Here is a 26,626-nt window from a genome sequence, read left to right on the forward strand (position 1 = left end):
TGCATACCTTCGTTATCTTTATGTGCATTTTTGATCGGCCTCACTGTATGTAGTGCACATGCTCAGTGCGGCTGGCTTCATCACTGCAGAACCGCCAGAAGTGGAACGACAGCCGAGATGGTGGTCCCACAGTGAAGCCAGGGGCACAGCACATGCACACGATGACCGAAATGTCCGCAGTATGTACTGGGGTGCGCAGAGCCAGACAGACCGCCAGTGGAGAGATGTCACAGGCAAAAGGCGAGGGCATCAGCCACATCCCATGGAGTTAGGAAAGCACGAGGGATGTACTGGGAGCAGGAGAAGATGCGTGGGCTCTTCGATAAATTAGAAACACCCTGCTGGGCACTTTGAGCCTCACTTGCATATTTGACAAACTTCTTTTTCTTGCAATAAGAAATGCACACAAAGATAACAAATGTATGCATTAAACAGTCTGACTGCAAAACAGCACTTTAGGATTAGTCACACAGGCAAAATATTGGAGACAGATTCTCTTTAAAGGGAACCTGTCACCCAAAAATCGCCTATTAAGCTGTTTACAGTACCTTATAGTGCTGTATAGTCGTTTCCTGATGCACTTTTTGTTAGTTTAGCAGCATGTATGCTCAGTCAGAAATCGATGTTATATTCAGCTGCTGCCCCGTGCTTCAAGTCAGGCTTGAAGTCACGGGGGCAGCGGCCTCGGCGTCTTACATGGCCCTCTCCCCGCCCCCTGCCTCTGTGACTGACAGCCGAAATACGATTCCGGGACCGCGCTCAACGGCCGCATGCGCAGTAAAGGGCGGCAGGAGCGCGGTCCCGGCTGCCGCGCGTACTACGCGCCGTCTTACTTTCGCCGCACTGCGCATGCGCCCGACATCCTGTATCAAACGCGCCCGCGCCCAGATGCCGGGCGCGTTTGATACAGGATGTCGGGCGCATGCGCAGTGCGGCGAAAGTAAGACGGCGCGTAGTACGCGCGGCAGCCGGGACCGCGCTCCTGCCGCCCTTTACTGCGCATGCGGCCGTTGAGCGCGGTCCCGGAATCGGATTTCGGCTGTCAGTCACAGAGGCAGGGGGCGGGGAGAGGGCCATGTAAGACGCCGAGGCCGCTGCCCCCGTGACTTCAAGCCTGACTTGAAGCACGGGGCAGCAGCTGAATATAACATCGATTTCTGACTGAGCATACATGCGGCTAAACTAACAAAAAGTGCATCAGGAAACGACTATACAGCACTATAAGGTACTGTAAACAGCTTAATAGGCGATTTTTGGGTGACAGGTTCCCTTTAAGTCAAAAGAGAGGCCAGCTTTTTTTTTTTTTTTAAATACGTGTATTTCTGAAAAGAAAAGTCCCCTTTGCTGACCATAGCCTTTAAAATTGGGCTTAAACACACAGATTACAGCTAGTAATGATATCTGGATAGTTAGTCTGAACTGGATATTTAGTATCTACTATATTTTTTGCTTTATAAAACGCACTTTTTCCCTCCAAAAGTGGGGAGAAAATGGCAGTGAGTCTTATAAAGCAAATACTATAGAGTGCTTCCAATATGGAAGCGCTCACTAGTATGCAGGAGGCAGAAAGCAGTGACTGTAGCGCAGCTATGCTGGCTGTACTCTCTACTTCTTGCTCTACCTCCGGAGCTGCAGATGTCCTGACTGTGTACAAAGTCAAGATTTGATGCGCACACTATGACCTGACCCTGTATGCAGTCAGGACACACTGCACTCCGGGCCCGATGAAAACCAGGGAGCATTATTGCAGGAGAGACGGCCGAACCTGCAGAGTGGCGGAGGGGGTCCGATGGGAGGTCAGACACTGGGGGTCCGATGGGAGGTCAGACACTGGGGGTCCGATGGGAGGTCAGACACTGGGGGTCCGATGGGAGGTCAGACACTGGGGGTCCGATGGGAGGTCAGACACTGGGGGTCCGATGGGAGGTCAGACACTGGGGGTCCGATGGGAGGTCAGACACTGGGGGTCCGATGGGAGGTCAGACACTGGGGGTCCGATGGGAGGTCAGACACTGGGGGTCCGATGGGAGGTCAGACACTGGGGGTCCGATGGGAGGTCAGACACTGGGGGTCCGATGGGAGGTCAGACACTGGGGGTCCGATGGGAGGTCAGACACTGGGGGTCCGATGGGAGGTCAGACACTGGGGGTCCGATGGGAGGTCAGACACTGGGGGTCCGATGGGAGGTCAGACACTGGGGATCTGTTCTGCGATCTGATGAAAAATATTTTCCTATTTTCCTCCTCTAAAATAATAAAATTATAAAGTGAAAAATATGGTAATTAAGTTAAGGTAATTATTTTAAACAGGTCAGATAAATGTTCTGGCATTGTCACTGGGAAAAAGGGAGCAGTAACCAGCGTCATGGGGCCTCCTTTAATTACCTGTTCCTGTGCTTTTTTGGAGATGGGGGCGTAGTCCTGCAGCAGAGTGGCCATCGTAAAATACGTTGTAGACAGTTCCCAGTAAACTGAATCCCACACAGCCTGATGAGCTTCTCGATTATTGAGCGACTTTAATGCTCTGTGATAGTAATCAATGGCCTGCAAAGGCAAGAAAGATTACACGCCATTACTTCCCCATTAGCAGCGTGAAAAAAAGACCCCACCGGACTAGTCATGTGCCACCATTACTTTATATAATAAAACATACGGCTGCCTTTGAACACAATTAAAAATTTTATGAAAAGAAGGTATTAAATAAAACACACAGTACAGTCTGAATTACAGTCTACAGCCGCATATTTTCAATATGGGGAATGTTAGAGTAAGTGCACATGGGAAGCAATCGCTGCAGATTTGCAGCATGACAATAATGTTGCCTGCACATGATGCGGATTATGTGAGTTTTTTACGTGGGGATAAACCACAGTGTAATACAGCCCCAGCAAAGTGTATGAGATTAGACACATCTCATGTTTTTTTCTTAGGTGCAGAAACGGACCTGCTGTGCAGATTTTGAAATCTGCAGAAAGTCCACGGTTGCACTTGTGTGGATTTCACCCTCTTCAGTGGAAGGGTGAGATCTGTAGGAAATCAGCACAAAAATATGGATTTGTGTGTTTTTTGGTGTAGATTTCATGCAGAATTTTTGCACATAAATCTGCACCATGTGCACCCTTATGCTGTCGATTTGCCAAGGATTTTCATCATTTTCGATGCAGAAGTGGTGAATTCTGCAGTGGATCCACAGCAAAATCTGCATGTAACTCATGAAGACCCTGCTGTGGATTTGCAACAAAATCCGTTGATAAATCAGATGCCATGGCTGTTTCCGATAACAGAACTGTGACTGCAGCTCAGGAGTCAAGTCAAGATCAGTGCAAAACTAATCAAACAATGTACCGTATATACTCGATTATAAGACGAGTTTTTTGGCACATATTTTTGTGCTCAAAAAGCCCCCTCGTCTTATACTCGAGTCTACTATCTTACTTTGTCTTTGCTCCGGTAATAGCAGGCAGTGCGGGGGGCGGCGCTCACTCACTGACGTCACGCGCCTGCTCCCACTAGGCGGCGCAGGCGCGTGACGTCAGTGAGTGAGCGCCGCCCCCCGCACTGCCTGCTATTACCGGAGCAAAGACAAAGTAAGATATCCAAAGTTAAAGGTTACTGATAAATACTACTTTATAAATATACTGCTGTGAGCGTCGGGGAGGGGGATCTGTGGATGGCACTGTAGGGGGATCTGTGGATGGCAGTGCCATCCACAGATCCCCCCTCCCCTAAACAGTGCCATCATGGCACTGTTTAGGGGAGGGGGGATCTGTGGATGGCACTGTTTAGAGGGGAGATCTGTGGATGGCTCCCTGTATTTAATGCAGAGTGTGTGTGTATATAATGCACACACTCTGCATTAAATACAGGGAGTCAGAGTCAGACTCCCACCAATCTGAGTCACCCTCTTGCAGATGTGTGTATATAATGTAGAGTGTGTGCATTATATACACATACACTCTGCATTATAGCTGCATTTCCCACCCTAGTCTTATACTCGAGTCACTAATTTTTCCCATTTTTTGGGGGTAAAATTAGGGGCCTCAGCTTATACTCGGGTCGGCTTATACTCGAGTATATACGGTATGTGATTGTGAATGGCTTCTACAACAGCTCATCCATACCTTATTATAGTACAGCGCCTCATCTGGAGAGAATTCCCCTCTCCTTTCATCGTTCCCACTGCCGCAGTGAGCTTGGGCGCACAGCCTCATCAGCCGCCCCATGTTACACAACAAGAGGGAGGTGTTCGTGGTGTCCTCAATCGATTCAAAGCTAGAGATTCCTTTTTCGAAGCTGGAGTAGCTTTTCTTCCACAAGTCTTGCTCGGAACTAGAGACGCCTTTGTTTGCTGAAAAATGGCAGAAGAAAAAAAGTTTAATGACATATGTGCTAAAAATGTCTAAAAAAACAAAGTAATAAAAAAAAAATACTCTAAAATCCAAATAAAAGCAAAAAATAAAAATGCCCACGCCAACGGAAAACACCATTATCGCCCCGTTCAGATGAAATGATACATAATATATATCCATAATGACCTGTACTAATTAGGGAGCCCATTATAATAATTTATTTTGGTGCCCTATTTTTGGATATTTAAAGGGGTTCTGCAGTTTTTTTTAAACTGATTATCTATCTGCTGGATAGATCATCAGCGTCTGATCGGCGGGGGTCAGACACCCGGGACTCCTGCCGATCAGCTGTTTGAGAAGGCCGTAGCGCCGCGGCCTTCTCGCTGTTTACCGCAGGCCCGAAGGCCCAGTGACGTCACGACTAGTATCAGTGGCCTGGACGGGGCTAAGCTCTGTTCACTTAAAGGGGTTCTGCACTTTCAATTAACTGATGATCTATCCTCTGGATAGATCATCAGCTTCTGATCGGCCTAGTGACACCTAGTGCTTTTTATTAACGTTTCTTTTTTGTTTTGTTTTTCTTTAGTTTTATTTGGGAAAACTCAAAATATGAAAGAAAAAAAAAGTCTTGAAGGGGTTCCGCAGGCCCAGTGACATCACGACTAGCATCACTGTCCTGGGCGCGGCTAAGCTCCATTTAAAGGGGTTCTGCACTTTCAATTAACTGATGATCTATCCTCTGGATAGATCATCAGATTCTGATCGGCGGGGGTCCGACACCCGGGACCCCCGCCGATCAGCTGTTTGAGAAGGCAGCGGCGCTCCAGCAGCGCCGTGGCCTTCTCACTGTTTACCGCTGGGCCGCCCGCCCACTGACGTCACGACTTGTATCAACTAGAGTGGGCGCGGCTAAGCTCCATTCAAGTTAACAGAGCTTAGCCGCGCCCACTCTAGTTGATACAAGTCGTGACGTCGGTGGGCGGGCGGCCCGGCGGTAAACAGTGAGAAGGCCACGGCGCTGCTGGAGCGCCGCTGCCTTCTCAAACAGCTGATCGGCGGGGGTCCCGGGTGTCGGACCCCCGCCGATCAGAAGCTGATGATCTATCCAGAGGATAGATCATCAGTTAATTGAAAGTGCAGAACCCCTTTAAATGGAGCTTAGCCGCGCCCAGGACAGTGATGCTAGTCGTGATGTCACTGGGCCTGCGGAACCCCTTCAAGACTTTTTTTTTCTTTCATATTTTGAGTTTTCCCAAATAAAACTAAAGAAAAACAAAACAAAAAAGAAACGTTAATAAAAAGCACTAGGTGTCACAAAAAAACAAAACAAAGTTAGGACTTCTTAACCACCATGTGCGGTAAAAGCACAAAAAAGTGTCTGGTCACTAAGGATTTTTCAAGTGTTGATATTTATTAGTAATATTATAAGGAAATAAAGTAATTATAAATCTATAATGTAATAAAACGTTTTAGATCGTGGAGCAGGTAAAGGGCGCAGGAAGTAAGATTAAGGAGATGATGTGCTGAACTTTTGTATTTTGGATGGAGCTGTGATGCAGTTTTCAGCATGGTGGATGGCCAATAACATAATCATGCAGGAGAAATGCAAACAGGACCTTGGTCCCCAACTGTCAAGATCAGAGGGGTTGCTTGAGGAACTGTGGTGTGTGTGGCATACCAGCAGGTTCTTCTAAAGGAAGTGACCAAAAAAATTTGTTCCAAAAACTCTGCGGAAAGGTCCCAGAGGACACTGCACAGGAGAAGCCTGTCATGTACGCCACCCATATAATCAACCCAACTAGAAAAAGTGGTTTTTTTCAACTGCCATTAAACACTCGTTTTTGTCACTTAAATGTTACCGCTGAATCCTAGCTTCATCCCTTTCAAAGGAAAATGGGCTGAAATTGCATGAAAATTGCCCAGAAAAATGTAAATGAAGAGGATGTAAATATAAGGTTCATCTCCATCAGACTCTGAAAAATCACTACTCAAAATAACAGGAAAATGAAAATTGCAGGAACTCCGCTCTAGTGCTTAACTATATATGCAAATGAACAAAGCGCAGTACAGAAATCATTAGCACATTATAGTTGGCCAACGAGGTTACAGGGGGACCAGGAACGCGCCTGCTAACTTCAAGTGCACCTCCAATAGCAGATTCTGCTTCAAATAGCACAATAGAGCAGCCCCGGTCCACCTGCGGGTCGGTTATCTCTGATCCTACATACTGTGGGCAGATGTCAGCTGTGCAAAACATCCTGCATTATACTTCAGAGCTGCACTCACTATGTACATACATTACTTCTCCTGAGTTACATCCTGTATTATACTCCTGAGCTGCACTCACTATTCTGCTGGTGCAGTCACTGTGTACATACATTACATTACTTATCCTGTACTGATCCTTAGTTACATCCTGTATTATACTCCAGAGCTGCATTCACCATTCTGATGGTGGACTCACTGTGTACATACATTACATTATCCTGTACTGATCCTGAGTTACATCCTGTATTATACTCCAGAGCTGCACTCACTATTCTGCTGGTGCGGTGTGTACATACATTACTTATCCTGTACTGATCCTTAGTTAAATCCTGAATTATACTCCAGAGCTGCGATTAATTATTCTGCTGGTTGAATCACTATGTACATATATTACATTACTTATCCTGTACTGATCCTGCATTACATCCTGTATTATACTTCAGAGCTGCACTCACTATTCTGCTGTTGTAGTCACTGTGTACATACATTACTTTTCCTGTACTGATCCTAAATGCTATGGCAGGGATCAGCAACCTTCGTCACAAAAGCTCCTGTGAACTCTCAGCGTCCACACTTACTTGGTTGTTCTCGTGTCTCCCGAAGAAGTGAAAGGAGGATTCTGGGAGTTGTAGTTTCAGAATTTCAGAACAGCTGGAGTGCCGAAGGTTGCTGATCCCTGTGCTATGGACTCCTTCAGAGCAATTTTTTTATGATTGCATTTCTCTCATTTTGGGGAAAAAAATGATATTTTTTCAATTAGTTTTTATTAAAAAATGTCTGCTGTTTTTGTGATACATACAGTTTCATCAGCTGTGAGCTCATGTGATGCCTTGCCTCTGATCTCCTGGCCTCATGCACACTCAATTAAGCCACATTCTTATCAGTTTAATAAGCGTTTAGCTATAATGACTGTTTATGAGGTCAGGATTTCAGAAATAAGGCTTCACATGAGCCGTCAGTTGACAGAACTCAGGAGGGAGAGTCTGCAAATAGACTTCTTTTCAACTGCATGTATCACCAAAACTGCTGAAAATTTTTAATAAAGACCAATTGAAAAAATTATTTTAAGCCCAAAATGAGTAAGACACAATCATTAAAAAAATGTGTCTATAGCATTTAACTAGGAGTAGGGACTTCTCTTTCTTGGTCAGGGTCCAACCATAACGCACTTTTGGCTCAACGAATGGTCCAACACCTTGTTAGAGGAGGTATTCAAGACTGTAAGATAGGCTATCAATATTAGATTATTAGAGGTCCGACTTCTTAGAATGGCTGGCTGCTTCGGCAACCAGTGCCAAACTGGTGTACAACATTTGTGGGGTATAGCGACAATGCTGAGCTGCATTTCCAGGCACAACCCATGGACACGTGTGACACTGAAAAGAAAGCAGCCAAGTTTTTAAAATCCTGGACGAGTGCATAAAAATCGAACTAGAGAAATATAAAGATCTCCTTTATTATTTGAGGAGTGGGATTTCCAATGACCGGTAATCACACAGAGATGTATATAATTGCCTATATTACACCCCGTGCTCCTCCTCTCAATGGTTACTTGGTGCACACAGAGGTAACTAGGAGCAGCACACTGAATGTGCAGGGTCTGCTCTACTAAATATAGATGCCCATACGGCATAGGTAGGTTTAGAGTTGACTGACTGAGACCACCGTGGCGCTGGTAGGCGGGCACAGATGTGTTTTGATGAAAATATGGCTAAGTGTCTCATATTTTATTATTAAAGTGAGGGCTTAGTCCATATATTGTGTTTACATCTATTGTTTTAGTGGACTATTTTCCGTGACTTTATAAATGTAGCCACGCACATCATGTCGCGCAGGATGTTTTGTATCTTTTTTCCATGCGCAGACCAGTCTGGAGCACCTACCTGATCTCTCGGTCTGGAGGGCAGCTGCCTGGTTCATATAAAACACTCCGACCTCGTTGCGGATATTGCCCAGTCTCTTCAGCAGCTGAGACTGCAGCTCGGGGTTTTGGGTCTTGAGGTTGGTGACAACCAGGATGTCGCTGGTGGCTTCATAACACTTACAGCTGATGGAGAGCTGGCACTCCAAGTCAGTGATCAGGTCGGTCACAAATGAAAACTCTGAGAAGAAGAACAAGTTATCGATAGATTACCGGCCATGATCAGGTCAGCAGAGCGCACAGGATCGAGCACGTTACTGTATATCATATAATGCACTCAGATTGTATGTATTATGTGCATGGTCTGTAAAATAATTATTATACACAGCACATTCTGACGATACAGAACGTGACAATGAGGCAGAGATCAGCGGCACTACATGGCACTGCTTATGCAGAAGCTGTCTGTCACATGCTGATTTTACAGGGAGTTTCTTTTCCTTTGTTAACCATTGACTGACACGTCATTTTCCCTCTTTTCTAATGGGCCCTTTACACTCAGTCATAGTTAACTAGCGTTACTAGTAATGCTCATTAGCGGTGATCTTGTGGTGTACATGCACCACCGATCACCCAATGAACGAGCAAAACAAGCATATTCCGCAGCGGTTTACCGACATTAGCATCACGCTGTCCCCAATGGGGCTCACCATCTAAGGTCCCTATCAATAAGGTCTTTGGAGTGTGGGAGAAGAGCAGAGTACCTGACGTAAACCCACACAAACACGGGGAGAACATACAAACTCCATGCAGATGTTGTCCTTGGTCGGATTTTAACCACTGAGCCAACATGCTGCCCTATGTACCAGTCTCCTCCACTGGCGAACAGCAAATCGCTACCTATGCTTCCTTCCTGACAATCTGCTAGATCGTCGTCCCGTGTAAAGGGACCATACACTACGTGCAGAATTATTAGGCAAATGAGTATTTTGACCACATCATCCTCTTTATGCATGTTGTCTTACTCCAAGCTGTATAGGCTCGAAAGCCTACTACCAATTAAGCATATTAGGTTATGTGCATCTCTGTAATGAGAAGGGGTGTGGTCTAATGACATCAACACCCTATATCAGGTGTGCATAATTATTAGGCAACTTCCTTTCCTTTGGCAAAATGGGTCAAAAGAAGGACTTGACAGGCTCCGAAAAGTCAAAAATAGTGAGATATCTTGCAGAGGGATGCAGCACTCTTAAAATTGGAAAGCTTCTGAAGCGTGATCATCGAACAATCAAGCGTTTCATTCAAAATAGTCAACAGGGTCGCAAGAAGCGTGTGGAAAAACCAAGGCGCAAAATAACTGCCCATGAACTGAGAAAAGTCAAGAGTGCAGCTGCCAAGATGCCACTTGCCACCAGTTTGGCCATATTTCAGAGCTGCAACATCACTGGAGTGCCCAAAAGCACAAGGTGTGCAATACTCAGAGACATGGCCAAGGTAAGAAAGGCTGAAAGACGACCACCACTGAACAAGACACACAAGCTGAAACGTCAAGACTGGGCCAAGAAATATCTCAAGACTGATTTTTCTAAGGTTTTATGGACTGATGAAATGAGAGTGAGTCTTGGTAAAGGGCAGAGAGCTCCAGTCCGACTCAGACGCCAGCAAGGTGGAGGTGGAGTACTGGTTTGGGCTGGTATCATCAAAGATGAGCTTGTGGGGCCTTTTTGGGTTGAGGATGGAGTCAAACTCAACTCCCAGTCCTACTGCCAGTTTCTGGAAGACACCTTCTTCAAGCAGTGGTACAGGAAGAAGTCTGCAAGGTAAGAAAAACATGATTTTCATGCAGGACAATGCTCCATCACACGCGTCCAAGTACTCCACAACGTGGCTGGCAAGAAAGGGTATAAAAGAAGAAAATCTAATGACATGGCCTCCTTGTTCACCTGATCTGAACCCCATTGAGAACCTGTGGTCCATCATCAAATGTGAGATTTACAAGGAGGGAAAACAGTACACCTCTCTGAACAGTGTCTGGGAGGCTGTGGTTGCTGCTGCACGCAATGTTGATGGTGAACAGATCAAAACACTGACAGAATACATGGATGGCAGGCATTTGAGTGTCCTTGCAAAGAAATGTGGCTATATTGGTCACTGATTTGTTTTTGTTTTGTTTTTGAATGTCAGAAATGTATATTTGTGAATGTTGAGATGTTATATTGGTTTCACTGGTAAAAATAAATAATTGGAATGGGTATATATTTGTTTTTTGTTAAGTTGCCTAATAATTATGTACAGTAATAGTCACCTGCACACACAGATATCCCCCTAAAATAGCTAAAACTAAAAACAAACTAAAAACTACTTCCAAAAATATTCAGCTTTGATATTAATGAGTTTTTTTGGTTCATTGAGAACATGGTTGTTCAATAATAAAATTAATCCTCAAAAATACAACTTGCCTAATAATTCTGCACTCCCTGTAAGGCTACATTCACATGACAGTAAAAAACTGCCATATTCAAAACCATTCCAGTCTAGGGTTCTATTCCCACGTCCTGCAGCTGCAGTTTGGTATTATAGAGTCCTAGCCGCAGCACCTCGTCCCACGCAGCCCAGCCGCCGCAGCACCTCGTCCCACGCAGCCCAGCCGCCGCAGCACCTCGTCCCACGCAGCCCAGCCGCCGCAGCACCTCGTCCCACGCAGCCCAGCCGCCGCAGCACCTCGTCCCACGCAGCCCAGCCGCCGCAGCACCTCGTCCCACGCAGCCCAGCCGCCGCAGCACCTCGTCCCACGCAGCCCAGCCGCCGCAGCACCTCGTCCCACGCAGCCCAGCCGCCGCAGCACCTCGTCCCACGCAGCCCAGCCGCCGCAGCACCTCGTCCCACGCAGCCCAGCCGCCGCAGCACCTCGTCCCACGCAGCCCAGCCGCCGCAGCACCTCGTCCCACGCAGCCCAGCCGCCGCAGCACCTCGTCCCACGCAGCCCAGCCGCCGCAGCACCTCGTCCCACGCAGCCCAGCCGCCGCAGCACCTCGTCACACGCAGCCCAGCCGCCGCAGCACCTCGTCACACGCAACCCAGCCGCCGCAGCACCTCGTCCCACGCAGCCCAGCCGCCGCAGCACCTCGTCCCACGCAGCCCAGCCGCCGCAGCACCTCGTCCCACGCAGCCCAGCTGCCGCAGCACCTCGCCAAGACTTTCTCTAGCACCTCTTCATCACCTATACTAGACACAGTTGCTGTGTCGGAAGTAGGCAAAGCATGCTGTTCTCCATATTTAACTGTTCTTGGGTGCAACTAGTTCAACTCAATAAAGGTAGCTACCTAGGTGGCATGCTAGTGAAGTAATGTAGCGTAATGGGGGTTGTACGTTAGAAGGAGTGCATACTACATCAGCAGGACTCACCCTCACAGCTGGATTCTCTGTGTAGACTGTGCTGAATCTCCTGATCATCTCTCTTCTGGTAATTGTATTCCTCAAAATATGCAGCTCGATTGCCGGCGTTCTGCGCCAGCATGAGCTGGATGTCGCCGCAGAGAGTAAGGTACTGACACAGCAGCATCATCACTTCGGGAACTTGGTTGGTACAAAGGCAGCTGTAAGCATCTACACAGGAGAAGACAGAGGGAAAGTAGAAGAGCAGCTGTATACCTGTAAATGCCCCGATACTGTGGTATTTATCAGTCCTGTCCCTAAATGACGAAACCATCTATGGGGTCTAGCCATTCGCGAGCCCAGATGTGGACGAGCCTCCCTAGAGTCACCCGCGATGCTAGGGAGGCTAGTCCCGCTGCAGCCTGCTATTGCCTGCCCCGCCCAGCCCACCCGTGGATATGTTTTGATTGCGCGATGGGGAGATGCAGCGGCTGTGCGGGCATCAGGAGCGATGCGGATTCCGGGGAGCCCGGGAATTGGGAAGGAGGGCCTTAATAGGGGTTGGATAATCCCTTTAACCCTTGAAGATCAGGCTATATTTTGCCTTAAAAGGGTTGGCCAGTTTGCTATACATAAGAATAGATCATCAATATCAGATGAGCGGGGGTGTCGGAAATCAGATCAGCCGTTTGAAGACAATGCAGCGCAGCGTTTTCTTCACTGTTAACCTGTTCGCCGTTGATATTTGAGCAACTAGTAATGTAATTACACCTCCTCCATCCCAATCACTTCAATGGGTAAGAGCAGACAGAGTTTAATGGCTCCTTCCCATTGACGTGAATGGGATGGAGCAGATGTAATTACACCTGCTCCGTGCTGCATTCTCTTCAAACAGCTGATTGGCAGGGGTGCTGGCAATCAGATATTGATCCAATATAAGAAACCGGCCAACCCTTTAAAGTAGTGTATTTTTTGCCACATAAGACGCACTCCCCCCCCCCCCCCCCAAAAAAAATGTGGAGAAAATGCCAGTGGGTCTTATGGGGTGAATACTATTGAACGCTTCCATTATGGAAGCGCTCATTGATACCGCAGGACCGGGAAGCGGTGAATGCAGCGCACCTCGGGCTCTGTACTCACCTCTTCCTGGTCCTCTGCCGTCAGCTGTGCTGTGACTGCACACAGCGCGAGGACGTCGGTGCTCTGTGACCTCACACTGTGCGGGTCAGGTCACAGCTGGACGCGCAGCAGGAAGGAGCTGGATCCTGGGCGCAGAGGCGGCGTCCGGAGCAGGAGAGGTAAGTGGATTTTTTTTATTTATTTGCTCTGAGTAAGGGGGTTTGTACTAAGGTTTAGGGTCATTCACATTCAGGGGTCTGATCTGAGGTCTGAATGGGGAAATATTCATAATGGGGCTGTTATCTGAGGGTCATTCACATTAGGGGTCTGATCTGAGGTCTGAATGGGGGAAATATTCATAATGGGGCTGTTATCGGAGGTCTAGGACTCATTCACATTGGGGGTCTGATCTGAGATTTGAATGGGGGGGGAGGTTCTTATTCATATTGGGGTCCTAATCTGAGGTCTGATTGGGGGTCATTCACATTGGGGTCTGATCTGAGGTGTTACTGGGTGTCCTTTTAACATTGGGGGTCGGATTGGGGCTCTGATTAACATTGCGGGTCTGATCTGAGGTCTAATGAAAAATATTTTTTTCTTATTCTTCTCCTCTAAAACTTAGGTGCATCTTATAGGGCAAAAAAATGACAGTACTTGAATATTGATGGCCTATTTTTAGGATAGGCCTTCAATATCTGATCAGCAGAGGTCCAACATCCTGCCCCCTCATCTATCAGCTGTTCCAGAGTAGCTCAGTGACTATGACCATTGTGTAGAGAACGGCGTTGATTACTGCAGCACTGTAGTAGTCCGCTCCATCCACTACTCATCTGCTTTGACTCTCTATTCAGGCCTGACATCATATGCAGAGGCCCTGACTGTTAGTCACTTATGCGCCCGCTTTTATAATATTCTTAGCATCTTAGTTATATCTGCTTGAGGGGAAAGTTCGGTGATAACCAATATGGACAGTGATATCGTTAAATCACAGATGCAGAAATGAGGAGAGAATTAGGAGCAGAAGGGGAACATCCCCACAGGGAGAATGACTGAAATCATGTATTCCAGTTTAAGAACCCATGGTGCAGTTTTCCATATAGCCAGTGGTGAGTAGTGCCGGTGTGCAGGGAATAGCGACCCTTGAAATCTTCATGGTAGCGCAGCGCCCCTTTAAAAGTGTCTCCCTGTGTCAGTAACAGTCAGCAACTTACCATAGCACTGTAAGGCCAGCCTAACGTATCGCAAGGCTCGGCCGTATTTCTGCAGGCTCATTGCGGCGTCCGACAACACATAATACGCTTTTGAGGCTTTAATAATCAGCTGCAGCTTCATCTTGAACTGCCAGGAGCCGGGGACAATCCCAGATCTGCTGGAGCACTGGTTCTTAGAACTTTCCACTAGACAGAATGAGAAAATGAATCCGCTGTTACCATACACTGAAGCTAAAAGCGACTGGCAAATATTTCCTAGAAAGTGGCCTCACTGTCATTTAGTATTTTTTTATTTTTATTTGCAAATGTTGCAGAGGGGTTTTTATCAGGGATTCAATTACCTAAGGCAGGCATGCCCAACCTGCGGCCCTTCAGCTGTTGCAAAACTACAACTCCCAGCATGCCTGGACAGCCGACAGCAGGGCATGGTGGGAGATGTAGTTTTACAACAGCTGGAGGGCTGCATCCCTGACCTAAGCAAACTGCCATTTTAAAGGCGTTATCCCTGGAACATCATTTATCACGTATCCACGAGCACCTTGTCTGAATTAATGTCAGTCCACTGCTCCATTTACTTCTAATGTAATAATAAATTGCCAGTTAGATGTTAATAATGGGGTGTGTGCCCTGCATGGTCTCATCACACTGTCCAGTCAGTCCTGGCTGTGTCAGACTGTGCAGGGACACAACACTATGAACAAGGGAATGGTAAGACCCAGTTGGAAATATATTCATAAATATAAAGTGGGAACAATAGATTCATAAAAATAGACGCTCCAAAATAATTATTCTGTAGACAATGCAAATGTTACTAGAACTGGCATGTTAGGAGAGGGGACAATTGTTCTTTAAAAGGGAATTTGTCACCAGGTACCAGTCACTACAATCAGTCGCATTTTCAGATGTGCACTTTTCAATGTAATGCTCTTTTTAATTTTAATGCTTTTCATTTTATGCAAATTATCCCCTGATGCAACTAAGGCATTGCCGTTGCACCCGAAGCTCAGCTCCCCACCGCTTTGACTGTGAAGGCCAGGCAGTGTAGACGTACTCACGCCTGGCCCTGAAGTCTTGCAGGAACACCCGGTGATCTATAGCCATGTACGGCGCATGCACCAAACACACTCCACAGAGCCTTCAGGACCAGGCTTAAGTACGTCTACACTGCCTGGCTGTGTAATTCAAAGGCAAGTGAGCGAGCCTCGGGTGCAAGAGCAACGCCCTCCTTGCACCTAAGGGCTGATTTGTGTAAAATTGACTTTGCACTACATTTTTTGTTCATGCGCTTTATGCATGTTTTACATATAAAAAAAACAAGATTTTTGTATAACTTACCAGTAAAATCTCTTTCCCGCTCTTCCTTGGGGGACACAGGAACTCTTGGGTATAGCTTATCTCCATAGGAGGCGTGACACTAAGTAAAAGACTGTTAAGCCCCTCCTCCAGCAGCTATACCCTCAGCCTGGAGAGAGAGACTTCCAGTTATGTGCCCAAGTAGTGCAAGACAAAGGCAAGGAGTAACCAAACCAATACCAACAAGTCAGAAAAAAACACCCGTAGGGCAAACAAAAAACAATGGGTGGGCGCTGTGTCCCCCAAGGAAGAGCGAGAAAGAGATTTTACTGGTAAGTTATACAAAAATCTCGTTTTCTCGCCCAATTCCTTGGGGGACACAGGAACTCTTGGGACGTTCAAAAGCAGTCCACAAACAGGGAGGGACCACAATCAAAAGCGAACCAAGCACCCTAGACATTAAGGCACCGCCGCCTGCAAGACCAAGCGGCCCAAAGCAGCATCCGCCGAGGCATAAGTGTTCACCCTGTAAAACCTGGTGAACGTGTGCAAAGAAGACCAGGTGGCCGCCTTGCACAGCTGTTCAGCCGAGGCACGATTACGCTGAGCCCAGGAAGCCCCGACCGCTCTGGTAGAATGAGCGGTAACACCAAAGGGCGGATCCCTGCCCCGAGCACGGTAAGCCTCAACGATAGCCATCTTGAGGAAGCGGGCAACAACCACCTTAGACGCCGCCAGCCCCCTGCGCGGACCCTCCGGAATCACAAACAGAGAATCCGAGCGTCGAAAGGGCCTGGTCACATCCAGGTAGATCCTGAGAGCCCGCACAACATCCAGACGGTGAAGCTCCCGCTCCCGGGGATGCGACGGGGACGGACACAGAGAAGGAAGGATAATATCCTCATTCAGGTGAAAGGCGGACACCACCTTCGGAAGAAAATCCGGAACAGGGCGGAGAACCACCTTGTCCTGGTGAAAAACCAAGAAGGGCTCCACGCAAGAAAGAGCCGCCAACTCAGACACACGCCGAAGAGACGTGATAGCAACGAGAAAGAAAACTTTGCAAGACAACAAGCGAGGGGAAACCTTGCGCAGAGGCTCGAAAGGGGAAGACTGGAGAGCCGTCAGTACAACGTTAAGATCCCAAGCAGGAACGGAAGGGCGATAGGGGGGAGCACAGTGAGCAACCCCCTGAAGAAAAGTCTTAACCGGACCGAGCGGAGCCAGAGGGCGCTGAAAAAGGACCGAAAGAGCCGAAATCTGACCCTTCAGGGTACTGAGACCCAAGCCCAGATCCAGACCAGACTGCAAAAAGGATAAAACCGTAGGAAGGGAAAACCGCAGAGGAGGAGTCCCCAAGGCCTCACAGAAAGCCAAATAGGCCCGCCAGGTACGATAATAAATCCTGGACGAGGCCGGTTTTCGCGCACGAATCATGGTACGGACCACGTCAGCAGAAAACCCCGCCGCGTCAGGACCGCGGTTTCAATAGCCACGCCGCTAAACGTAGCGACCCTAAATGCTGGTGGAAGATCGGCCCCTGAGAGAGGAGGTCTTCTCTGAGAGGCAGAGGCAAGGGAGCGTCTGCCAGAAGCAACATAAGGTCGGCGTACCACGGACGACGCGGCCAGTCCGGGGCTATTAGGATTGCTGGCGTGCCCTCCGCCGCAATCTTCCGAAGGACACGCAGAAGAAGAGGCAGGGGCGGAAACACGTAGAGGAGCGAAAACTCCGTCCAGGGGAGGACGAGCGCGTCCGCGCCGTAAGCGTCCGGATCCTTGGCCCTGGCCACGTAGATGGGAAGTTTGTGGTTGAATCTGGAGGCCATGAGATCCACGTCCGGACGACCCCAACGGAGACAAAGACTCGAAGACGTCGGGGTGTAGAGACCACTCCCCCGGGTCGATCGTCGTCCGGCTGAGGAAATCCGCCGCCCAATTGTCCACCCCCGGAATGTAAATGGCCGAAAGGGCCGGAACATGAACCTCCGCCCAGCGAAGGATCAGAGACACCTCCCTCATCGCCGCCGCGCTGCGAGTGCCCCCCTGGTGATTTATGTACGCCACAGCCGTGGCATTGTCCGATTGGACCCGAACCGGGCGACCCTGAAGCAACGAAGTCCAGTGTCGGAGCGAGAGGAGGATGGCCCTCAGCTCCAGAACATTGATCGGCAGTCTGGACTCCAATGGAGACCAAGTGCCCTGGACGGACCGAGGAGGAAACACTCCCCCCCAACCCCGCAGACTGGCATCGGTGGTAATCACCAGCCAAGTCATTGGCAGGAAAGACTTCCCCTGGAGAGGGGTCCGCAGCCACCAGAGGAGAGAGGAACGAACCTGGGGGGAAAGAGGAAAATGCCGATCCAGACTCTCTTGGGACTTGTCCCAGCCGGACAGAATGGCCGTCTGAAAGGTGCGGGAGTGGTACTGTGCGTAAGGAATCGCCTCGAAGCAGGACACCATCTGTCCCAGGACCCGCATGCTGAACCGGAAAGAAGGACGGCGCTGGGACAGAAGGCTCTGAACCGACCGATGGAGGAGCAGGCGCTTTTCCAACGGAAGCCGAACCACCGCTGAATCCGTATCCAGCAGCATCCCCAGAAAGACCAACTGCCGGGAAGGAACAAGAGAGGATTTGGGTAGGTTGATAACCCAACCGAACCGGCGCAAGGTTTGCAGCGAGAGATCCACACTGGCGGAAGTCAGTGACAGAGAAGGCGCCTTGATTAGGAGGTCGTCCAGATATGGAAGTAGAAAAACTCCCCTGGAACGAAGTAAGGCGAGGACCGGGGCAAGGACCTTTGTGAAAACACGAGGGGCCGTCGCCAGCCCGAAGGGAAGGGCAACGAACTGGTAGTGGTCGGACCCCACTGCAAAACGCAGAAAGCACTGATGACACCGTGCTATTGGAATATGAAGGTAGGCGTCCTGGATGTCGATGGAGGCCAGGAACTCCCCCTGTTCCAGAGAGGCCACCACCGACCTGAGAGACTCCATCCGGAAACGCTGAAGACGAAGGAAGCGGTTCAGCCGTTTTAGATCCAGAATGGGTACGCACCGAACCCTTCCTTCTTGGGGACCACAAAAAGGTTCGAATAGAACCCCTTGAACCTGTCTCCCATAGGAACCGGGGCGATGACTCCTTTGTCTAGAAGGGTGTGAACGGCAGCAAAGAAATCGGCCGCCCCTCGGGAATCCCGGGGAACCCGAGAACGAAAGAACCGAACTGGGGGAAGGGACGCAAACTCGAGTTTGTACCCGGAAGACACAACCTCGAGAGCCCAGGCGTCGGAGACGTGCGCCTGCCAGAAGTCCCTGAACAGGAGGAGACATCCCCCCACCCGGGTGGGTGGGGGCGCACCTTCAGGCGGGGGCCTGCTTGGCCGCGGGAGCGCGAGCAGGTTGAGATTTGCGCCAGGAGGGCTGGGTCCGAAAAAAGGGTTTTTTACGCCTGTCCTGGACAGGGTTAGCGGATGGACCCGAAGCGGTGCGAGGAGCGGGAGCCCTACGAGAAGACCTGAAGCGGGAGAAGGTGGGACGACCACGAGTGGAGCTCCTAGCCTTGGATTGGGGAAGATGGGTACTCTTCCCCCCGTGGCTTCAGAGATGATTTCATCCAAACGGGTCCCGAACAAACGAGAACCAGAGAAGGGAAGGCTAGTAAGAGACCGCTTTGACGCGGCGTCCGCCGACCAAACCTTTAACCAAAGCTCCCTCCTAGCCGAAACGGCCAGGGCAGACGAACGGGCAATGAGAGCCCCCGCATCCAGGGATGCTTCACATACAAATTTACCAGCCTGAACGATAAGTTGAGCCAGGGCACGGAGGTCTTGAATAGGGACGTCGGATTCAAGCTCCAGATCCAGCTGAGACGCCCATTCTGAAACCGCTTTTCCAGCCCAAGCGGAGGCAAAGACTGGCCTAAGAGCGGATCCGGAGGCCGAAAAGATACCCTTTGTAAGGGCCTCTATACGGCGATCCTCAGTGGATTGTAAGGAAGAACCATCTGCGACGGGAATAGCCGTGCTCTTGGACAAACGGGCCACAGGGGGGTCGACCTTAGGAGGTGACGCCCAGTTTGTGATGCAATCCGCCGGAAACGGATAACAAACATCTAACTTTTTCGGCGGGGTAAAACGTGCATCAGGACGGGCCCAGGCCTTAGAAACCACTGACGTAAAGTCAGCATGGAGGGGAAAAACCGCAGACGCCTGCTTCTGGCGAAAAAAGGAAACACTGTTTTTTTCAGGATCAGGAGGATCATCGTGAATCTTAAAGGTATCACGGATATTGTTTATAAGGTGGCCCACAGCGGAAGCCAACTTTGAAGGCAGTGCCGAATCCATATCCCAATCGGAATCAACCAGCTCCCCTTCAGAGGGCAAATCCTGCAATGAGGAAGGACCCGACTGAGAACGCACCCTTGGGGGGGATACCGAAGCATCCGAGGATGACCGGTGATCCGCCCTTGACCGCTTCTGGGATTGACGGGCTCTGGAGGAGTCGCCTGCAGAGAGAGACTCAGACGGGTCGGCCAAGACAGCGGACCCGGAGGGCCCAGCAGGGGAATCATCCGGCTGCGACAAGGGCAACACATCTGCAAGTCGGCCCACAACGCTAGTGAGACTAACCACAGCCTGGGAGAGGGATCTAGCCCAGTCAGGGGGATCCAAGAGGCCAGGGGGTGACAACAGATGGCGGACCCTGCGATGGGTCTTTGCAAAGCGAGCAATGCGGGTCAGACTGCCCTTGAGGAAGGGGCGCCTTACATGCGGTGCAGGTATGATACCAAGGTCCCACAGGCACTAAGGGGTCAGACATGTTGGTAGGAGCAATATAAAAACCCTGCGTCCAGGCCAGGGGGCTGCAGTGGAGGAAGGGTCAACAGTCCTACCAGGTCACAGAGGAAGCGGAACGGCAGCGGCAGCAGCAGAAGAAGAACGGCGGCGGCAACCAGAGCAATAGTCCGTCCTGCAGTGAGTATCCCAGAAGCACGCAGGCACGAGAGTGGGCGGGACTAGTGAGGCGCGGGAAGAAGGACGTCCGGCCCCTGACTGAAGACCAAGCAGGACGCGGCAATGAAAAATGGGACGCACCGAAACTCCGCCCCCCGCCGAAAACATTGTCGCGCGCGCGCGCGATTCAAATCCCGCTCTGAACCACCACATGTCTCCCAATGGCCCCCGCCGCAGCGGAAGCGAGAGGTAGGAAGCCGAAAGAGGAGGACAGTTAGGCGTCCTGCAGAAACAACGGCCCCGAACAGCGGTCGCATACCCGGCCGCTCCCAAACAAGCCCCCCCCATGAGCGCCGCTCAGTACAGACAGGGCGCCAGGCCGCCTCCGATCGGAGCAACGAGGCCATCAGAAAACGGGAGAGCACTAGAACGGAACGGAGGAGAGGAGGGGAGGGGAGGGAAGGGGGGGGAGCGGAACGGCTGCACTAGCCACCTCACCATGCGATGTCTTCACCCTCTAGTCCATCCAGCTGGGACGCCCCTTCAGCCACTGGCACAGAAGTGACAGTAGCTGGAGAGGGGCTTGCAGGTGGGCGACCCAGTGCTGGCGGGATGCAGGGGAGCATGAGCTGCCCTGGTCCTCCTTTTCTTCTGTGGGGGAGGCAGCAGGGCGGATAACCGGCCCTGGCGCAGCTCAACCCCGGGAAAACAGAGAAGTCTACTGCGACTCTGTTGTCCCTGTGGAAAAATTCAAGTGAAAAAAATAAAATAAAAAATTAAAAACTCTAAAATCTTCTCAAGACAACTCTGCAGTGCCTCCTTGACACTAAGCAAAAAACTGGAAGTCTCTCTCTCCAGGCTGAGGGTATAGCTGCTGGAGGAGGGGCTTAACAGTCTTTTACTTAGTGTCACGCCTCCTATGGAGATAAGCTATACCCAAGAGTTCCTGTGTCCCCCAAGGAATTGGGCGAGAAACAGGATTTTTGTACTCCCCGTAAAATCAGTTTCTCGTTCAATTCATTGGGGGACACAGCACCATGGGTATATGCCCAGCTACCACTAGGAGGCGACACTAGATATCAAAAAGGTTGGCTCCGCCCAGGTGGGCTATACCACAGCCACTAGCCTATTCAGTTTGTACCAAAAGCAGTAGGAGAGAGAAACAAAAGCAAAGAACCAACATGTCCTGGACCGGGGAAGGAAGAAGAACAGCAGCCCGGTGACAGAAAGAGAATGAAAACAAAGGGTGGGATCTGTGTCCCCCAATGAATTGAACGCAAAACGGAATTTAATGGCGAGTACAAAAATCCAATTTTCTTGTTAATGTCATTGGGGGGACACAGGACTATGGGACCTCCCAAAGCAGTCCCTGAGGGTGGGAAGGAACTCTCATGCAAAAAGTTGGGCGCACAGGTGCAGGAGAACCATATAACCCAACAGGACCAGGAGAGGCCATAGCATGAAATGGTAGATAGAAAACTAAGGAAGTGAGCCGAGGGGGTCCAGGACCAGGAAGAGACAAAGAGAAAAATTATGGGAGACCGCCAGGATCCCAAGGACAAGTGCCTGGGAAAAAAGGCCATATGCAAGAAGGGAACAAGGGGAAACACCCAGCTCCACCCAATGCTGTACATGTGAAGGCCAAGTACAGCACCCTGCAGGATAGAACATCCAGTGGTGTCCAGGTACTCTGCCAGGACTGGACCATGTAAGGGCTCATGCATACATTGTGCGCACAGCATCATAGTAACCTATGATGCTGTGCGTTCCTGTGCACACGATGTATGCCGCTCTTGGACATATGACCCGCTCACGTACCGTATGTCTCGGAGAGCATACGGTCGTGTGCATGAGCCCTAACTCTGTGAAAAGAAAGCAAAGAGGCAGCAACAACGACGCAAATACTCCATCCATGAAATGGGGTAACGTGGCAGCGCAGAATACAGTAGTACTTTATAGGGTTGACAAAGAAGGTTTATAGGGTTGACAAAGAAATAAACCTAGCATGATAGCCAACAACCTGCCCATGGCAGAGGGAGTGTGGTTGTCTGGTGCATAACAAGACTGAAGTCTTGTTAACTAGTGATTCAAGCATAAGTAAAAATCATGCCTAGTACAGGGGCAATGAGAAGACTTGGTGCACTCAGAGGGCCTGGTTCAGGGGGTACTGCACCGGGTGTCAGATCTGAACAGGCCAGCCATATACTGGATCTAACAATTGCAACTCTACTCCGCCCAAGAAGGAGAGAACATATGGTTACCAGGTACATACTACCACCAGGATGGTTTGTCGGATACATCGCCTTGAGATAGTACAAGTACACCACCGAGGACGACGGTAATGGGTGCCAGATGCATACTAGAACCAGAACAGAGTGATGAATACAGCATCTGGGATGGTACCATCACTCCGCATAAAGAGGGGCCACATGATTGCCTAGCATACATTAGAGCCAGGAAAGGGCAATGCAGGAGCCGTATGGGCCACAGATTGTACCAAATACTACAAATACTCCTCCTGAGAATAGGAGTAATCTGGCTGCATGATGTACACTATAATGAGAGTGGAGACATGGCTACAGCATCTGAAGATGGTATCCGGCTGCATGGAGCGCATTAGAACCAGACAGGTGTAATGACTACAGCCTCTGGAGATGGTATAAGTACTCCACCCAATAATGGAGTAATGTGGCTACATGGTGCACACTAGTACCAGACAAGTGAAATGACTATAGCGTCTGAAGATGGTACGGATACTCCTCCCAATAATGGAGTATATAGTGCATGGAGCGCATTAGAACCAGACAGGTGAAATGGCTATAGCATCTAAAGATGGTACAGGTACTCCGCTTAATAAGGGAGTAATATGGTTGCATGTTGCACACTAGCACTAGGATGGTGTATTGGCTACAGCGTCCTGGAGAAGTAATACCTGGAATATAGCCCCTGGTAATAGTGAAATTACTCCAGCTGAAAAGGAGATACATTGGAACCAGGAAAGTCTGCCAGATACAGCATTTGGCAGTGGTACGAGTACCCCCCTGTGAAGGGGAAGGAGTAAGTACCTGGGACACCATATAGGTGTGCCGGCGTGCTAAACACGGTGGCGGGTAAAGCACCACCTACTGGAGAGGCGGCAAGCTGACTTACCTGTGTGGATAATTACCTGTGCAACCAGGGGAGTGCCATTTGAAAATCCACTTAAGGGGATACCAACCCTGGAGAGGAGAGGTTCCTCACTGGACATTTGTCTTTGACCACCCAGAAAGATTCTGTATGGTGGAAGACCGCCTGATGCTCTGTTCCGAGTCAGACTTGGTGCAGAGGAGTCCCCCAATGAGGCAGGAGAAACCCGAGGCGTTTCCCCTCAGTGCTAGTCCCGTCCTGGGAGGAAACCAGGATGTAGGGGGTGAGCGGGACCTATGAGAGGAGGCTGCTATTGGACTCTGCCCCCTGATATTGACCGAGGCAGGAAGCAAAGGACTCCCGGGGGGGGGGGGGGGGGGGGGGGGGGCTTATGCTGCCGCATGAGGGCAGGGATTTTGGTCCTGGAAGTGACCAGAGGACACAGAGTAGGAGCAGGACCTGGTTGAGACAACCCTTTGATTACGGGACCTGATGTCTAAGCGTGAGCGTACCCAGTTAGCAGAGGAGTCCCTGGGGGGTCAGAGGCGAGGCGTCTGCATTTGGGCAGGCAAGCGGTAAAATAACTCCACCATGGATTGGGAGGGTAGGGCTAGATTCCCTATGGCCTGGGACAGAGAAGGGACCCATTCAGGAGGGGCCTACGCAGAAAGGGGGGGGCAGGGAGCCCTGAGGGTGCCTGGAAACCAGGCACTACACACAAACAGGGTCAAGGCTGACCGCATGGCGACTTTCTACAGCGGGCGCACAAAAAATACGTGGTGCCCCCGAAGGTGGGCTGGGAATGGGGGACTTCTCAGCATTGTCAGCCTGGAAGCCGGAAAAAATAGAGTGCTGTGTCCCCGAAGGGGTGCTGCAGCAGCCGCAGAAGAGTGCAGGAAGGCTGTATGGGATGATCCTTGATGCTGGGAAGATGGGGGCCCTGAAGCCGGAGTTAAGTGAAAACTCCGCCCACGGAGCTAAAGCCCGCGCTTGAATGAGATAGGGGGGAGGAGACCCCTCCCAAAAGTCGAGAGCATCGGGGAGGGGCCAGGAAAAAAGCCTGGGAAGCCAGAAGGGGGCGGGAGAGAATGAGGCCTAGTCAAGGTAAAGGCCAGGGCCTCGATTAATGAAGCGGAACCGCAGGAAGCCGGGGGGCTCCTGAGGAGGAGCGATGCTCAGGGAGGGGAAAAACGGGGTAAAAGGCGCACCTGGGACGGGAAAAACGGGGCAAAAGGCGCACCTGGGACGTGAAAAACGGGGCAAAAGGCGCACCTGGGACGGGAGGAAAGGCCCTTCGGCAAACTCACACTTACGTGGGATTACCGGCATGCCACTGCGGATGCAGCAATGGGGGACTGGGTGACCGGCGAGGTACTCAAAGTACGAGCCCGCAAAGAAATAAAATAAAAAAGCAGCAAGGCTTGTCTGCCTCCTACGGACACTAGACTAAAACTGATCAGCCTAGTGTCTGTGGAGAGGGTATAGCCCACCTGGGCGGAGCCAAACTTTTTGATATCTAGTGTCGCCTCCTAGTGGTAGCTGGGCATATATCCATGGTGCGGTGTCCCCCAATGACATAAACGAGAAACTATCTGTTAAAAAACAAACAGCTATTCACTGTAAACCAGTTTACAACAACTGGTACATGTAGCCTATACAGGTGCAATTCCCTAACGCATGTGAAGGTTCACCAAACGCAAACCTCCATGTCAGAGAGACATTTCAGCAACGTGTCATTTGCAGGTAATGAAAACAGAGTGGATGTGCCCCATGCCTCTGTCTTCTGCTGGCACCTCTTGGGGACTGAACACAAAGAAGTGGGCATGCCCTCCATATCTTAAAGGCGCTGTTCACATCTGTGTTGGAGGCTCCTGCATACCATGTGCAGTAAAGCAAAGCATAAAACCTACTTTTTTGCAGAAACAGTGCCATCTGTTTTTCCAGGCACTCTGAGACGACATTGGCGGACTCATCTTCATATTTTAGGGGTATTGGCGTGTTGGGGTCAGCTGCTGGGAGTTCGCCTTCCTTTTTAATACTGCTGTCAATACATTTCAACCCCTGAAACAAGCACAGAGCTTTATGTTGAACCTCATCAGAGATGGTTTCTGTAAAACCTGATGTAAGAGTCTAATATACGCGCACAACTTACTTCTAGGACGTAACTGAGGACTAAGCGGCAGCGTTCTTCTGTGTCACTGCAAACTGGGAACGTGCAGCTTGGCTGGAAATAAAATACATTTAATATTAGACTTTAAGCTCTGGGAGGTTTCTTTCCGCTCATCTCTTTCTATATTGTGAGTTGGTGATTCACGGCCAGGTCTAGTCATTTTGTTCACATCTTCAGCCTCCATACAAATGTTTGGCCGTGCCGCTCTCTCCTTACCCTGATCTGATGAGTGGACTTGTACTTCTCTGGAACAGACAGCTCCCGGACAGATTTTATGATGGCCACAGCTTTGCAGTCTTCTGGGGGGTTAGGAGGATGACTGTATGACCCGTTTTCATCACTATCGGGCAGCTCCTCTTCTTCATCCTCCTCCTCCTCCTCGCTATAGCTCTCATCAGAGTTCCCATTGAGAGATCCTTCTCCACTTTCCTCTTTCTTAGGCTCCAGCTGAAACAGCTCTGACAGCATGTAGTTGGCTGAAGCAATAATCTAACAGGAAGAAAAAACATATGTGCAGAGAAGTCAATGCTTAGACGCCGAATCGGCAGTCATTAAAAAGTCGAGTCCAGTGGTTGTCCAGCTTTTTATACATTTTTGGATTCTCCCCCATCCGAAGTACAATTACCCGTTTCTAGCCACTCGCATCCAGCGGTCACCTTTCCGCACTCCAATCCCCGCATGTGAACTGCCTCAATAGACGGGTGTCACGTGTGCCACTGTAGCCCAAATAACTGGTTGCAGGGGTGATGTGTACCCCAAGTGGCACACGACTCAATAATGGGTTACACACCTTTGGCTGCAGTGGGGCACGTCACCCTGCCACTGCTGGAAGTTTACATGTGGGGACTGGAGCAGCTGGACCTGTTCGTCAAGCGTTAAATAAATATATATATATATATAT

At 49.9% G+C, this 26,626-nt stretch overlaps 1 protein-coding gene across 1 annotated transcript in view; it reads right to left on the reverse strand.

Moving 5' to 3' along the window:
* Nucleotides 1-26,626, reverse strand: part of EDRF1 (erythroid differentiation regulatory factor 1) — a 96,038-nt gene that overhangs the window by 27,538 nt on the left and 41,874 nt on the right. The window contains exons 12-19 of the mRNA XM_044296441.1: nt 25,942-26,214; nt 25,708-25,779; nt 25,466-25,616; nt 14,183-14,368; nt 11,883-12,083; nt 8,500-8,718; nt 4,121-4,347; nt 2,385-2,543 (exon numbers count right to left, since the gene is read on the reverse strand). Coding sequence (XP_044152376.1) covers nt 2,385-2,543; nt 4,121-4,347; nt 8,500-8,718; nt 11,883-12,083; nt 14,183-14,368; nt 25,466-25,616; nt 25,708-25,779; nt 25,942-26,214 — 1,488 coding nt within the window. The remainder of the gene's footprint in view (nt 1-2,384; nt 2,544-4,120; nt 4,348-8,499; nt 8,719-11,882; nt 12,084-14,182; nt 14,369-25,465; nt 25,617-25,707; nt 25,780-25,941; nt 26,215-26,626) is intronic.

This window comes from Bufo gargarizans, chromosome 6 (assembly GCF_014858855.1).
Source record: "Bufo gargarizans isolate SCDJY-AF-19 chromosome 6, ASM1485885v1, whole genome shotgun sequence".
Classification (NCBI taxonomy): Eukaryota; Metazoa; Chordata; class Amphibia; order Anura; family Bufonidae; genus Bufo; species Bufo gargarizans.